The 16,098-nt window shown below is 38.3% G+C and overlaps 1 protein-coding gene across 1 annotated transcript in view; it reads right to left on the bottom strand.

Moving 5' to 3' along the window:
- Nucleotides 1-15,898, bottom strand: part of greb1 (growth regulating estrogen receptor binding 1) — a 45,998-nt gene extending 30,100 nt beyond the window's left edge. Inside the window, exons 1-6 of the mRNA XM_057851865.1 lie at nt 15,814-15,898; nt 4,888-5,048; nt 4,692-4,799; nt 4,442-4,618; nt 4,183-4,365; nt 543-656 (exon numbers count right to left, since the gene is read on the bottom strand). Coding sequence (XP_057707848.1) covers nt 543-656; nt 4,183-4,365; nt 4,442-4,618; nt 4,692-4,799; nt 4,888-5,041 — 736 coding nt within the window. The 5' untranslated portion in view covers nt 5,042-5,048; nt 15,814-15,898. The remainder of the gene's footprint in view (nt 1-542; nt 657-4,182; nt 4,366-4,441; nt 4,619-4,691; nt 4,800-4,887; nt 5,049-15,813) is intronic.
- Nucleotides 15,899-16,098: the final 200 nt, after the last annotated feature.

Here is a 16,098-nt window from a genome sequence, read left to right as displayed (position 1 = left end):
ATCGCTTGGGAGGTGCAAGAAGTCGACAGTTTTGACCATTAAGGAGTAATTTTGCCATGTCGTACTGAATAAATGCATTTTTAATATTCCATATTCCATTTAGCACAAGACTGTTATTTGTCATGACCATACCATTTATTTAGCAATTGGGGAAAAATACTTAGATAAAAAGAACATAATGTAAAAATATTGGAGTTTAAAGATTGAAACAATGACATTTTGCTGCCCTGTTTGTCACATTTTTCTCATTCGGAATAATTCCCCCTCAATGGGCTGAATTCTAAGTCAGATGAAATCGTGACCCTGCCAACGTCATCCTCCAGCTGGGGACGCTAGAGCGTTATAATGACAGGCAGGTGCTAAACGGCAGATTAAAAGACTAATTTCTCGCCATCTGCGCTTTGCCAAATTGTATATACTCGAATTGTCTCAAAATATGATTCTAATTCACATAATATTGCTATTTAAGATTTTTTTTTATGCTGTCACAGGCACTTTAGGAAACAGCTCAAAAATATGTAACGGTAAAGAAGTTGTGAAACCTGTGTAGCTGCCAGGTGCGCGTGAGGACTGCATCAAAGCCAATCTTGATGGTTGTTCATCTGTTGTCGCACGAGTCTCCGACAGACTGGAGCTCATCTGTCTTATTCGACCATCTGAAACAAAAGAGATACAGTTGTGCTCAAAACTATTCAACCCCCACTGTAGTATAGGTTTATGTTGTCATATGACGTATCTATTTTTATTTTATGCATAATTAGATCAAATGAATACTTGTAAGATCGGCAATTGCATTTGTCTACATTTCACTTAAAATCCTTATTTGATCTGATTATGAATGAGCATAGACTTCACCATCAGTTGACGTGACAGCTCCCACAATCATTGCGCCACGGCTTCCCGTTGGGGGCCGACCCAGGCATTCACTTGTATAAACTCAAACACACGCTGCATTCAAACGCCGGATTTAGGTGGATAAAGGATGAAGGTTTTGCTGCATACAAGCAGGCAGGAGTGTCTCAAGACAGAGTGATTGGTCGAGGATTCAAGGTAATTATTAAATAAAATAGCCCATTGCATCCACTTTGAAACTTTGTGAAAAAAATGCATGGCAAAAATTTGCATAACTTTAGCTCGTAATATTATATTTACAAGAATTTTCAACTTAAAAACTCTTTGTTTTGTGTTGGCTCCACATTGGTTTTACACGATAGCGTAATTCTAGCTCGAAATATTTACGTAAAATAAATGATAACTGCCTGGTATTTTGCTTTTGACCAAGAATCTAGACTGTTATATGTTCATATTAGGGCTGTCAAACGATTAAAATTTTTAATCGAGTTATTTACAGCTTAAAAATTAATTAATCATAATTAATCGCAATTCAAACCACCTCTAAAATATGCCATATTTTTCTGTAAATTAGTGTTGGAATGGAAAGATAAGACACAAGATGGATGTATACAGTACATTCAACATATGGTACATAAGTTCTGTATTTGTTTATTATAACAATAAATTAACCAGATGGCATTAACATTATTAACATTCTGTTAAAGCGATCCATGGATAGAAAGACTTGTAGTTCTTAAAAGATAAATGTTTGTACAAGTTATAGAAATTTTATATTAAAACCCCTCTTAATGTTTTCGTTTTAATAAAATTTGTAAAATTTTCAATCAAAAAACTAAACTAGTAGCCTGCCATTGTTGATGTCAATAATTACACAATGCTCATGGGTGCTGAAGCCCATGAAATCAGTCGCACCCAAGCGCCAGCAGAGGGCGACAAAACACCAAAAAACACAAGTAACAAGTAGACATTGCACTTTGCTGTCATTTTAATCTGTTTGAGTGGGGCATGTGCGTTAATTGTGTCAAATATTTTAAAGTGATTAATTTAAAAAATTAATTACCGCCTGTTAACGCGGTAATTTTGACAGCCCTGGTACATATCCATAGAAATTCGAGAATGAACGCAGTTATTCACAAGAATTTTCAACTTAAAAACCTCTTTGTTTTGTGATGGCCGCAATGTTGTATCCATACACAATAGCGTAAGTTTACATTCAAATGATCATATAATTTTCGGACAGCTGCCCGATTTTGGCAAAAAGTAGTAATTTAGACATTTCTGCATTCATACACACACAAAAAAATCGCCTTTTACACGTTTTAGTTAATGTAACATTTCAATCTAAAAACGAAGAGGGCCAGATAGCCAGCAAGACATGCCTCCGTGCTGAGGCAATAATAACATCGGAATTAAACCTAAATAAGTTGTGATTGTATATAAAAAAATGCAAATTTTGCTTTTGTTGCGTAAAATTAAGATGATTCTGCATGCTTTCCTCAAGTATTAGTTTCTGATGTTATAATTTAGTGATTTATTAGCTGTTGAAATCTTATGTCATAACTGCACTAAATTAAAAAAATTAAGTCGCTATTTCGGGCAAAAACTAATATCATATGTTATATATTGCAATTAATTCTGAAAATATAGGTAATAATCTCTGCATTTGGTGATTTGTGTGCATCTAGCGTAAAATCTGAGAATTTTATAGCCATTTTAAGTTTTGTTATACAAAAAATAACTAATCGGGATTTGATTAGCAAACGACTTTGAATTTTTTGATGTTGCTGCTCATGGAGACTTGTATATGCCTATGGGAGCTGCCCCTGTTTTGGTTTTAGGTCGCTAGCAGCTTTGGTTTTGAAAATATTTGAATTTTAAGTTTCTGAAAATAGGCCCCCTACGGACCCGCCACTAGCCCCGTGTCCAGTCAACTGATAGTGAAGTCTATGAAATGAGATTATAAATGTCAGAAATACTACACTATACTGAACTAGGGGTTGAATAATTTTGAAAAAAAAAAAAAAAACAACAACAACAACAAAAAAAACCCTGTGCATTTTACGACTATTTTTGTGTACATGTGGTGGATGATTAAAAAAAAAATTACATCTAAATTTAATAAAATTTACTACAGTGAGAAACACATTTTTTGTTGCATTAGGTCTGTCTGACAGTGTTTTTAACGTGAACCTTTTAACTTTAGGGTGTGAAATCCAAAATCGAGACCCTTTTTTTCCCCTGTATTTAACTATAAAGATAGGATATTAAACTCATTGCTTTCCATTGACGGTGATAGATGTGAAAGATTTGAACATAAAATTACTTCACTCACCACTGCTATTAATACTTTATAGTTAAAAGTTATTACTATGTTATTACCATGTAATTACAGTTTTCGCGTACTGATGACGGCGTTAGACATCAAATCCATTTTAACTGGCAGGGCTGACAGCGATCACTTGCTGCTACCCCCTTCAAGTCAAAATAGATTGGGTGTCTGGTGCTGTCAATGGCAGCCAAAGAGATAAGAAATATGAAAAATACTGAAGATATGTACTTGTTAAATATATCAAAATAAAATATTGACATACTTTGAATTATGAAGGAAACATGTATGAATGGAATGTTTATTCAACACTATTGTGTTTTTACAAAAACAATATGTCGATGGTATTTATAATTGCTGGTAAGTAGTAAACACATAGTAAGTAGGTAAATTGTTGAGAAAAACTTGCTACATGCTAGAAAAAAACTGATTGCAATTTTGGAATTTGCATTGTAATCTTAGTCTAAATCAGCATAAAATGTAAACCAACAGAATTTTGTTATTCAATTGTTACTAATGAATGTATTTATTGTAAAAAGAGATTTTACATATATAGTAGGTGTGAGCTCCTGATTAAGAGAGCACATTTTTGCATGAGTGGGATTTCATTACCTTCAGGCTAAACATTGACCTATGCTTAAGGTTTTACTACCAGTCCACCTGGACGTAAATGTTATTGCTGTTATCGGGTTTTCAAGATCGGAAGATGGCTCTAAATCCTTCCCCTTGGCATTCTTTAACCGTTTAATTATGTACATGAATCATTAAAATCAACATGCTTTTATGATTGGTGGTGAATATTGTGGAAAACAAAGGCAGAAAAACATTAACACCAGTCTGTCGATGACTGTGGCGTCAATTTGAATAACTAGTGTGATAAGACATAAGTGTAATTCCATCAACATATTTGGCCGACAATTCATAGTAGAACTGCATAATTTTTACAGTTGTAATATAATCATCTTTGATCATCTTAGTAAATCTCTATTAGGTAGTCTTACCGTGTCCTCTCCAACAGATGGGAGCTCCTTTAACCAGCACGCCTTGGTTGTTTCGATACAGATGGAACTTTAAGTGCTTCTGTTTCTTAGGCTGGGTGCTGAGTTTAAGATTAATATGGTTGGCAAAGTCTGTGAAGTAGCGGAATCCCTTTTCTCCACAGCCCATGCAACTCCCTGAGAAACCTGCGGGGAAGCACACAAGCATGATATGATGATGGTTTCCTGGCCAAGAGGTCTGCTGCGAGATCGTCCATCTTACCGAGCAGGGCATTGTGACCCCGTTCATCAGGCAGGAAACGATGGTCGACGGCGCCCACCAGCAGGCTATCAGGGAGGGAGGGTGACTTGAGTCCGATCAACATGAACCCAGGCGACACTTCCAAGGTGTCTGACGCCAACGATGACAGGCGCAGATCCCTGCCTGCCTGACAGAAGCCTAGAGGGAGGAGACTTTTAAAAAATTTTTAACATGCACTTTAGAGGGCAAACTCATATATATGTGCACAAACCGTCTGTGGTGCAGCATCCTTCAGGTGGGGGTTTCATCTGATAGGGTATTGGAGGGCTGTTTGATTCAGAACCATCTTCATCCTCCTCCTCGTCATTTTCCGTGCGGCCTGTTGAGGCATTTTGCCAATTTTTTTTTAGGTGCGATCCCCTTGCATTCACTCACAAAAGACTCTTCTGGGTTTCATCATAACTCACCATTATGTGCCAATGGCTGCTCTGCCTCAAGGTAGAGTTGGGAGAAAACTGGCCGAGGCACCACAATGTTGGACCTCAGAGATGCTTCAATAGAATTGTGAAGGACCTCCTCAAAGCGCGTGGTCCGCAGCTGGCCCGCATATGAGTTCCCCATTGGTATTCTGAGAAAAAACATAACAGTGAATAGTTAACTCTTTGGCTGTCATTGACACCACTAGACATCCAATACATTTGAACCGCTGCTAGTTTAGACAGATTGGACGTCTATTGCTGTTAAAAGGTATTTTTAAAAATTAAAAAGCAAATCTTTTGACTATCACATCACATACTGTGTGAATCACATACAGTGGGGAGAACAAGTATTTGATACACTGCCGATTTTGCTGGTTTTCCCACTAGCAAAGCATGTAGAGGTCTGTAATTTGTATCATAAGTTCTCTTCAACTGTGAGGGACGGAATCTAATACAAAAAAACAGAAAATCACATTGTATGATTTTTAAATAATGAATTAGCATTCAATTGCATGAAATAAGTATTTGATACATCACAAAAATCGAATTTAATATTAGGTACAGAAACCTTTGTTTGCTATTACAGATACCAAACGACAAGGTTTGCACACACTGCAGCAGGGATTTTGGCCCACTCCTCCATGCAGATCTTCTCCAGAGCCTTCAGGTTTCGGGGCTGCTGCCGGGCAACATGGACTTTCAGCTCCCTCCATAGATTTTCTATCGGGTTCAGATCTGGTGACTGGCTAGGCCACTCCAGGACCTTAAGATGCTTCTTACGGAGCCACTCTTTAGTTGCCTTGGCTTTGTGCTTTGGGTTGTTGTCATGCTGGAAGACCCAGCCACGACCCATCTTCAGGGCTCTCAATGAAGGAAGGAGGTTGTCAGCCAAGATCTAGCGATACATAGCCCCATCCATCCTCCCCTCAATACGGTGCAGTCGTCCTGTACCCTTGGCAGAGAAGCAGCCCCAAAAAATGATGTTTCCTCCTCCATGTTTCACAGTTGGGATGGTGTTCTTGGGGTTGTACTCGTCTTTCTTTTTCCTCCAAACAGGACGAGCCGAGTTTAGACCATAAAGTTCAATTTTGGTCTCATCCGACCACATGACCTTCTCCCATTGCTCCTTTGGATCATCCAGATCGTCAGTGGCAAACTTCAGACGTGTCTGGACATGCACTGGCTTCAGCAGCGGGACCTTGCGTGCGCTGTAGTATTTTAATCCATAACGGCGTAACGTGTTTCGATGGTTTTCTTCGAGACTGTGGTTCCAGCTCTCTTCAGGTCATTGACCAGGTCCTGCCGTGTAGTTCTGGGCTGATCCCTCACCTTCCTCATGATCAGTGATGCCCCACGAGGTGAGATCTTGCATGGAGCCCCAGAACGAGGCAGATTGACCGTCAACTTGAACTTCTTCCATTTTCTAATAATCGCTCAAACAGTTACCTTCTCACCAAGCTGCTTGCTTATTTTCCTGTGGCCCATCCCAGCCTTGTGCAGGTCTATTATTTTATCCCTGATGTCCTTACACAGCTCTTTGGTCTTGACCATTGTGGAGAGGTTGGAGTTTGTTTGAGCATGTGAACAGGTGTCTTTTATACAGGTAACAAGTTCAAACAGGCGCAGTTACTTCCGGTAATGAGTGGAGAACAGGAGGGGTTCTTAAAAAAGAACTAAGAGCCGAAATATTTACTAGTTGGTAATGTATCAAATATTTATTTCATGCAGTTAAATACAAATGTATTATTTAAAAAATATACAATGTGATTTTCTGGATTTTTGTATTAGATTCCGTCCATCACAGTTGAAGAGAACTTATGATACAAATTACAGACCACTACATGGCTTGCAAGTGGGAAAACCAGCAAAATCGGTAGTGTATCAAATACTTGTTCTCCCCACTGTACATATTGCTGGAAGTAAATGAGTTAATCCTACTTTCGCTATTTAACAGGTGTCAAACTTAAGGCGTGAGGGCCAAATCGAGTCTGCTACATCATTTTGTGTGGCTCATGGAAGTAAATCCTGCATTAACTTCATGTTTCTTGCTAAAAATAGCATTCAAATAGAAATTGGGGGGAATATTTACTGTTTTTCCTTTTTTTAAAAAAATTAAATCAAAAATGAACATTTAGGGCAGCAATGTCACTAAACGATTTATCAACATAGTTGTTGATTCATTTCATTGGCTCTGAATTACTTGATAAATTCTGGCAACTTTAGTTTGCAGTCAACGACCCTCTGAAGGAAACCACAATTTTACTAAATTCACTGCCAGCCCTCCCACTTCATACTGTATGTATTGGACATCTATTGCTGTCAATGGCAGTCAGTGAGTTCAAAAGTCCAGTAAACACCTGAATAGAACAGTTTGATACTTCAGGAGACACATCTTCCCATCCACATTAACAGCAGCTACTAATGGAGGCATGTGTCCAGACAGCATGCCATAAAATCAGCTGCACTGACAGAGTAAGGACACCCTGACCTAGACGCTACGCCCTCTTTGTTTTTCTCTGTTTTCTCTCTCCCTGCAGCGCTCTCTGGTTGACCACAGCCTCAATGAAGAAAACACTCGTTCAAACTGTGCTTAAACTCAAGCACAGAGCGTAAAGTGCATGATATATACTAGGGGTGCAACGGTACACAAAAATCTCGGTTTGGTACGTACCTCGGTTTTGAGGTCACGGTTCGGTTCATTTTCGGTACAATAAGAAAACAAAATGCAAAATATAAATGTGCTAGTTGTTTATTACACACCTTTGTGCTTTCAACAATAGGAACATTAGCCTATACAAAGCTAGAATTCTGATCAAAAAGTAGTGGGTATTTTAAGATAATCCACCAACAATTTGCCTTTCAGACCCCGCGTATTGGTCATCTTTCTTTCTGAAAGAAAGAAGAAAAAAGAAGTCCTTTGCTAAAGAGAAAAGCAATCCCAATTACAAATATTTTAACATGTATTTTACTAATGAAATGCCTCAATGAATCATTTTCTTTTCTTATGAACTGTTTTCAAAAGCTTTATTGGTGGATTTTCTCAAGTTAAAGCGCCACACAGAAATTAATACATTTAATTGTGTAACCAGGATCTGTGTATTATTCTTATGATTTAATTACAGGTGTTTTAGCTCATTTCAATTTATTTTTTTTAAATGGGCTATTATTTATTTTATTATGTGTTTATATTTTACAAATGTGATGTTGTATTCATTTATATTGTATATTTTATGTTGTATAACTTTAGTTCCTATGTGAATATTAGTTCCTACTTGTTTTGTTGTGGTAGGAGGGTTTTGTATTGAACATGGGCCGTGTTGGTGATTATTATAGCAGAGAAGACAGCAGTAAATCAACAAAGACAAGTCAACTGTGCCCCTATATACCACTCAAGAGATCTGATGGACTCAAAAGTGGGTTACGATTGCATATTAGTTTGAAAATCGACCGGATCCACCGTATTTTTACACAAGTGACTACCGGTCTGCCCGATCCTAGCTACCGGTAGTAGTATTAACGCAGGAGGGTCGCGTCCTGCGTCAAATAATAAACTCTGCCGTTCTTTTCGCGTGCGTCGTGTTGAGCCGCTTCTGGGACGCGTCTAACACGCCGCTGCACTGCGACTGGTGTGCATTGGCTGATTGACTTTAATGCCCGCGTTTCACTGCGTTCTCGCGGCGGCCACGTTGTTGCGCCGTTGACGTTTCTGGGTTCTACTGTCCTACCGTGTTGGTCCGCATTATTATAGTAGAGAAGACGGAGTAAATATAATCTACACAAAGAAACTGTAACCCGATCGACTCACAGCCTCGAAAAGTAAGGGTTACATTATGTCAGAAACTCGTTCGGTACGCCTCCGTTCCAAACCGGGCACCACGTACCGAAATGGTTCAATACAAATACATGTACCGTTACACCCTTAGTATTGACTATAATGTCACTGCTCCATGGTAATGCCACAAACAAGAATGATTAAATAAGGTATTTCTCTATGATAGGGTACAATTATTACTTTCATGTAAATCAATGTAGTACTGACTAAACTAGGTCAACCTGGAGGTAAATAACAAGGGTGGATGCTAACGCCAACATAATCCCCCCTTCTGCCCATATGCTGGCGACCCCCATTTAACTTTAGGAACATGAGAAAGCACACAGAAAGCATGCATATGCTTGCACATACGTACAAAGACAAACATGACCGTCTGACACAAGCAACCTATAGGTCAGCTACATATATAAACAAACCACTTTAGCCATTTAGTGACATACGACCTATGTTAGCGTGACTGCGTCTAGCAAACTTCATGTCAACTCTGGCCAAGAATCTTTCATTAAAAGCCACTTTTAAAAAATTAGGGAAAGGACAACACACGAAGAACTTTGTAAGAGGACAAACAGTCCGTCTCTCTACAGTGACGGACATTTATGAATTGTTTCACAGCCGGAACAAAACATTCACTGACTGAACATTTTATCAGGAACAACTATAAAAGTGGCTGTTTTGCAGATGCCCGTTCCAATCTGTCACAAAAGTGTCCAAAGAAATGAACCTTTAGTGTTTTAGAAAACATGGAATTTACTACTCCTAACTAAATGATATGTTTTGAAAAAGGAGAAGAATTGATTCTGTAATCTGTTAAAAGAAAAGTTTTCAGTGGAACTTGATACAGAGTAATATTGGGAAAGAAATGAATATTTGGTATCAGGGGAGATAAAGCAAGAGATAGAGCAGAAAATCAAAATGGAGAGAAAGCAAAATCATTGTCATTTGCTTTTTCTTTTAGCATATGCGATACATCACTGATTTATGTTTAGAAAATCAGTCATTTTATCTACAGTATTTTTTTTGAAAAACTCTCATCCTTATCCCCATCACAAAAAAAAACCCAAACAACAAAACAAAACAAAACAAAACAAACAAACAAAAAAACAACAACAAAGATTGGGGGCAAAAAAGCTGTGTTTAGTTTGTTAACCTTTCGATTGTCAGTTTCACTCAGTATCACAAGTTTTTAGATTTACAAGTTAGATGATGCTAAATTGATAAGTAAATTACACATCCAAATTACATACCCATTTCATTCCATTCCATTACACATAATGTAATGGCCATTAAAATTAGATCTTACCACTGTACTATTATACACATAAACAAAAGAGTAACCTGAGGATGGGAGACTATAAATTCAATCTATGTGGAAACTTGCATCTACAGTAATCGACTACTAGTAGCTACTAAAAATTGTTACTAAACCACAACCTGAAGTAGGGCTGGGCGATCTGGCCCAAAAATTATCACGATTCTTTTTTTATGATGTCATCCGATCTTTATTCTTTTCACTTTTTTTTTATGTTGCTGGTTTTGTAAATGCTACATTTTAATACAGTGGCGTGTACAATTAGCCTTAAGCTAGGAGGCGCTTGAAAATGACATGTATTTGTATTTTAGTGCATAACATGTGCAATTTTCTTTCTTATGTGTGTTTAACTTTACAGTTTATATTACCTGGAGTTTAATGAACCACTTTGAAAATCATCAACATTGGACTCTTTTTCAGGAACTGTTCAAAATCTAGCAAACTAGCCTGTTTGCATCAGCAGATTGTCTATTTAATATGACATTGCTGATTACTAAGATTCGAGCTCAATTTTTTTGCCATATTCCATCTCAGTCTTAAATCGCAGAACATAAAAAGCAGATAAACACACATATGGACAGCCACCTTCTGCTTTCACATGTAACCAAACAATGCAGACTGTCATTGCTTCGCACCGCTTTGTGGCGAGACAAGAGGGGAGGAAGACAGAAAAGGCCGGTCATAACACGGCCCGCGAGGAAGGAGAGGAAGTAATCACACCTTCTGGCAAAGAGCAGACTGACGTTTACAACCACGGGGAGACACAGGATGAAAGCGGGGAAATGTCCTCCTGACCAAAAACCAGGACCAATAGTCAATCAACATAACAATCCCGACCGCCAAGTGTCACTTTGCATTAGTAGCCTGTTGAAATATTTGGGGAAAAATATTAAAATATTCGAGTGTCTACCAACTGGCTTTTGAGTTTAAAACATTTATTAGGGGGAAAAAAAAGATTATTATTATTCTCATTCACTGCTATTGACAGTGATAAACATTAAATTAATTCTAACTGGGTTGGCTGGCATTGGATGGCCATATTCCTTAAAGCCGAACAGTAAGAAGTCGTTATTCTGTTCCCCTAATTTCAGTGTTGCAAGTGTTAATATGCGATAGTTACTGAATGGTCAAGGCAAAACCAGTTCATTTTTAAAGCAACTTTGGTTTGTTTATTACTGGCCTATTAATGGCAGCTGATGAGTTTGTTACCTCTTTCTTTGAATTGACGATGATAGACGTCCAATCATGTTGCTCTTTTCATCCTTTTGCTGTGAATTTAAATTTGTTTGCAACTAGTAGATGCCCTATCCATTTGAAGAGGAAGGGCTGACAGTGAAGTTGCTGCCAGCCCTTTCAGTCCAAATGGATTGAACATCAAGCGCTGACAATGACAGCCACTGAATTGAAAGATTACCAAATATAAAGGATGTGAATAAAATCTCACTGATGGGTTATTATCAAGTCAAAATGTCTGTTTGTGTTAAAAACATGTACTGAGAGTACTGTAGTTGAATCTTCCTCGAAACCTTTGTTGATCTTTTCTTTTTGCGTCCCCCCGGTCCCACCCTCCCTGACGTGGAAGTGGTAGATCCTTTTATCCCTAAATTCCCCCCCACCCCCTGCCTCCCCATCTCTTCTTCCCTTTCTGTCTCTCTTTCACCCTGGGGAGAGAGACACTATTGTGGCATTTTATGACCCCTTGGTCCCTGCCTTCCCACCACCACACTCAAGCACACAAATACAAAACCTGTAGTTAGGACCCCTTTAAACTCTGGAGGTCCCTTTCTTTCAGGATGTTACCGACACGGGCTCCTTAGCATTTCAAAACTTTGCACCTCTATTGTTTCGATCAATCAGCCACAATATTGACATGTTACCATCATGCATACGTGTCTATCCACAATTGACATATTTCAAATAACACATCCAAACTTTCTGAATTGAGGTCTCATCACCACTGAGATAACAATGTTTAAGCAAGACTTTGATGCACACTCACAAACACTAACTCCTACGCTCGAGTTGCGTGGACGCACACAAAGGGCTTGTCTTGGATAGGGGTGAAAGGTCAACCGAGGAGAGGTCAGATAAGAACCCCAGGCTCTTTCTCTATTAGCCAGGGCCGCATACCAGCTGCACACAAGCACAAACAAACGCACACACCATTCCTGCTATTCTTTCCCTCTTTTCAGTCTGACCAGCCGGATTGCAGCGTCCATCCTCCACCTTGGACAGCAGATCATGTTACACACACACACCTATGTATGCAAAAAACACACCAAGCGTGTCTGTACGCATGTACGAAAAGGGTCATCTGGTCAGTGTAGCAACGGCAGCAGCTTGAATGCATGCTGACCCACTGCCCAAACACATGCAAAGTGATGTCACACACCAGCGGACCTTCCAATGTGTGCCCAGCGCTGACCTATGACCCCCAAGAAATGCTCTCATCCACAGTTTGCTCAGCCGCCGTCAGATCGATGGCAGAGGACAGCCAACTGCCTAAATGAGGGACGGTTCAACGGCACCCCCACATCGGCACAACACTGGACATCATGTCAGCATTATTGAAATATGCCGAAACAATACGATTTGCGATACAATGTTCACGATAACGATTACCTCACAATATGACGATACAACAATTATCGATAAATTGGTCAGGAGATCCTTCTACAATATTCCACAATACAACTACTAAATCGAAAAACAAGCTATTTTGAAATAAATTAACACTGTTTATTTTGTGCACTGTGATGGACAATCTGTCAAAAAACTTTTGTATTCCTTCCTGACTATGAGAATATTTCAGTGCATAATTTAAAATATATAAATTCAGTAACGCTATATTGTTGTGTTATTTCTTATCTCACTGCCTGCCACTGACAACGATAGAGGTCCAGTTCATTTAAACCGGGAGGGCTGACTTTGAAGGCTCATGTTTGAGTGACATACAGTAGATGGCACGAGATGTTCAATTCATTTTGACTGGGAAACCCCCAAGTCCAAATCAATTGCAGCCAATAAGTTAACATAGACACTGTTGTAGTTTGAAATATTTGGTGTAGTGGATTCATGGCGGGTGCGTATCGATAGCCTATTGCACAGGTGTCAAACCGATTCCAGAAAGGGCCAAGTGAGTGCTGGATTTTTTCCCAACCGATTCCGTGAAGAGAGTTTAACCAATGAACTTCCCGCTGAAACAAGCAGCACCTGACAAAGTTTAACTGATTACACATGTAAAAGATCTGATTGGTGAAAAGGTGTCCTCTTCATTGGTTGGAAAGCAAACCTGCACCCACTTGGCCCCTTCTGGAATCGGTGTGACACCTGTGGCCTATTGGGATAAGAAGTATTGTGATACTTCGCCATATCGATATATTGTCACCCTATTTTATGCTGCTAATGATTAGTGAAGACCATGTTTTTAGGATTTAGTAGGCGCAGTAGTTCATCAATGTACTACATTTGTTGTTTTATTATCTTTTGATATTGTTACTCGTTTTATTTAATTATCATTTGTTTTATTTATGAGTTTGATAATGGTGAGTGTGTTTTGAGCACTTTACTGGAGCAGTATGACACAGTGTTACTCCAGCAAAATAGGCTCGAGGTCAGCAAGCACAACCAGAATTTATACTGTACATGAGGCACACTAGATTATAAGGTGCCCTGTTAATTTGGTGGGAAAAAATTAAGGACTTTAGGTGCATGTTATACTTGTAGTGCAAAAATACAGATTTCTTTTTGTTATTGTGACTTTTGATTTGCCCCAAGATCACCAAAGCAAGTCAATCCCCAAATTCATGACTATACGATGTGATATCAGTTCAATATACAATGATATGACAACGATACAATATTTGCCGATCTTACAATGTCCGCCACCATGATTCCCTTAAATTCAAGAGGGATCTGATTGATTTATAACAATGTTTTGTATGTATTTTGCACATTTAAATTTTGACTAAAACAAAAAATACAAGACAATTTTGATGCTGAAACATTTGAATCAAAAGTATTTTTAACAAAACGACATACCTAAAAGCTGACAACTGATCGATGTTTTGCATTTTGATCGATTTGATTGGATCGCTGCTTAACAAATCGTATTGTTCATCCCTATTTTAACATGATTTGATGGGCACTGTTTTTTTATATACTGAATGACTTTCTGAACAGAATCTGCAAGGACCTGAACACGTAAGGATTTTTCTAGTTGTGATGTCCGTGCGATGTCCAATCCATTCAGACAGGGAGGGTTGGCATCGATCATCCGCATGTCCAATCCATTCGGACTGGGAGACTTGGCAGTGATCATCCGCACACATGACCATTCCCTGCAATCCCTCCCGGTTCAAATGGATTGACAACTACTCTTGGCACAACCATCAGAGACAAAATCCTTGTGCGTTTTAACTTTTAGCCAATAAAGATGATTCTGATTTTGCTGGACCGGTTGCTTTTGCTATCATACCACACACGTCCTTGACATGTTTATTCTTTGCTTTCTTTCTCCAGCAACTCCCAGGGATCGTGTGTTGTCTAGCGTTAAGCCAATCTGGATTTTGAGCATGCACAACATGCAGTACGTTCTCTGTCATCATGACTCACAACAAGCACTGTTTATTTACGAGTCAGCACATGAATGCAGTGCGCGCACACACACAGACGCACAGCGTTTAGAAATATTTTCCAAACAAAACCCTGGTGATTTCACGGCTGGCACAAATAGAAAATGTTCATAAAACAATAAACGCTTGTGAGAGGAATATGCTTGCTACAATCGAGGTGGGTAATTGTTTGTGTTCATGGTGCAATTTGTTTTTTAAAATGAACAAAAAAGCCTTTTTCGAATAAAAATTGTCTGAATGAACAGTTTATGAAGTATGTCAAAAATACTTATACAATAGGATTTTATTATATTTTCAAATGGATTTGTTACATTTTAATGCCCAATACTTTGTGTTTAATCCTAAAACATGGTTGATTAAAATTTGAAATATTTGTATCTCAACAACGATTGGTGAGTGATATTTGCAAGAAAAAGGGAACATTTCAAAGTTAAAAATAAATAAATAAAAAATCAAATGTGTATATATTTTTTTACATGCCCCACAAAATTATAAGTTTACAAAAGCTCAGTTTGACCGACATTATGACATATGTATAAATGAACTTTGTTGGGATCCTCTTTAAAAAATAAATAATAATAAAAACTTTACTATTATATTTTGCTCTTATTCTACATTTCACAATTGCTCAATAGCTCAATATGACACCCATTATAACTAATAACATTTTTGGAAGGGGAAAAAAAAGAACTACATGAATAAAACAAACAAGGCGCCAATAATTTGTTCACGAATGTGCTAAATTGACGTTATAACGCTAAGAAGAAAAAATATTTTAGAGTTGCACTAAATAAAGAAAGTAGTCAAATAAATACAGTAAGTAAAATAATGGTTGTGAAAAGAATGACATAAATTGACGTCACGCTAAATGTTAATTTAAAATAAGTATTCGTAAAGTGTTGATTTGGTGTAAAGTGTAATATATGGCAAACCTGCCATATGTTAAACGTAAATAAACAAACACAAAGTGACTATTTTCGGCCAGCTATGAATGTTTTTGCTCATTTTCAGTATAAATACCCCTCACGCACACATTATTGATGATTTTCAGCTCGAGTGAGACAGCATCATCACCTACTGTGTAAAGGTGGACAAAATTGGGAACAAAACCCGAAAATGTCAATTTAAAAAATACTCACGTTTGCTACCAAGCGGGACAAAGTTAGTAACAAATGGTGAAGAAAAGTCGGTAAAATTCACCCTGCTGCCTCCATTTCACTGGCTCGAGACAAAGTAGGGTCGCGCGTGTCATCACTTTTGGTTTGATCTCTGCTCGAGGACAGGACCTCCCCCTCGTTTGGCGGCCATGTTGGTACGGTCCATCTCCCTACAAACTGCATCCCTGCGCCTTTTGAAACGTTTTCTGCATCACATGTTTGGTTTGTGATGCAATTTACTAGTTAGTCAATTCATTTTGTATTTAT

The sequence above is a fragment of the Corythoichthys intestinalis genome, chromosome 1, assembly GCF_030265065.1.
Source record: "Corythoichthys intestinalis isolate RoL2023-P3 chromosome 1, ASM3026506v1, whole genome shotgun sequence".
Lineage (NCBI taxonomy): Eukaryota > Metazoa > Chordata > Actinopteri > Syngnathiformes > Syngnathidae > Corythoichthys > Corythoichthys intestinalis.
The sequence above is the reverse complement of the archived record's forward strand: the minus strand, read 5'-3'. Positions and strand labels throughout refer to the sequence as shown.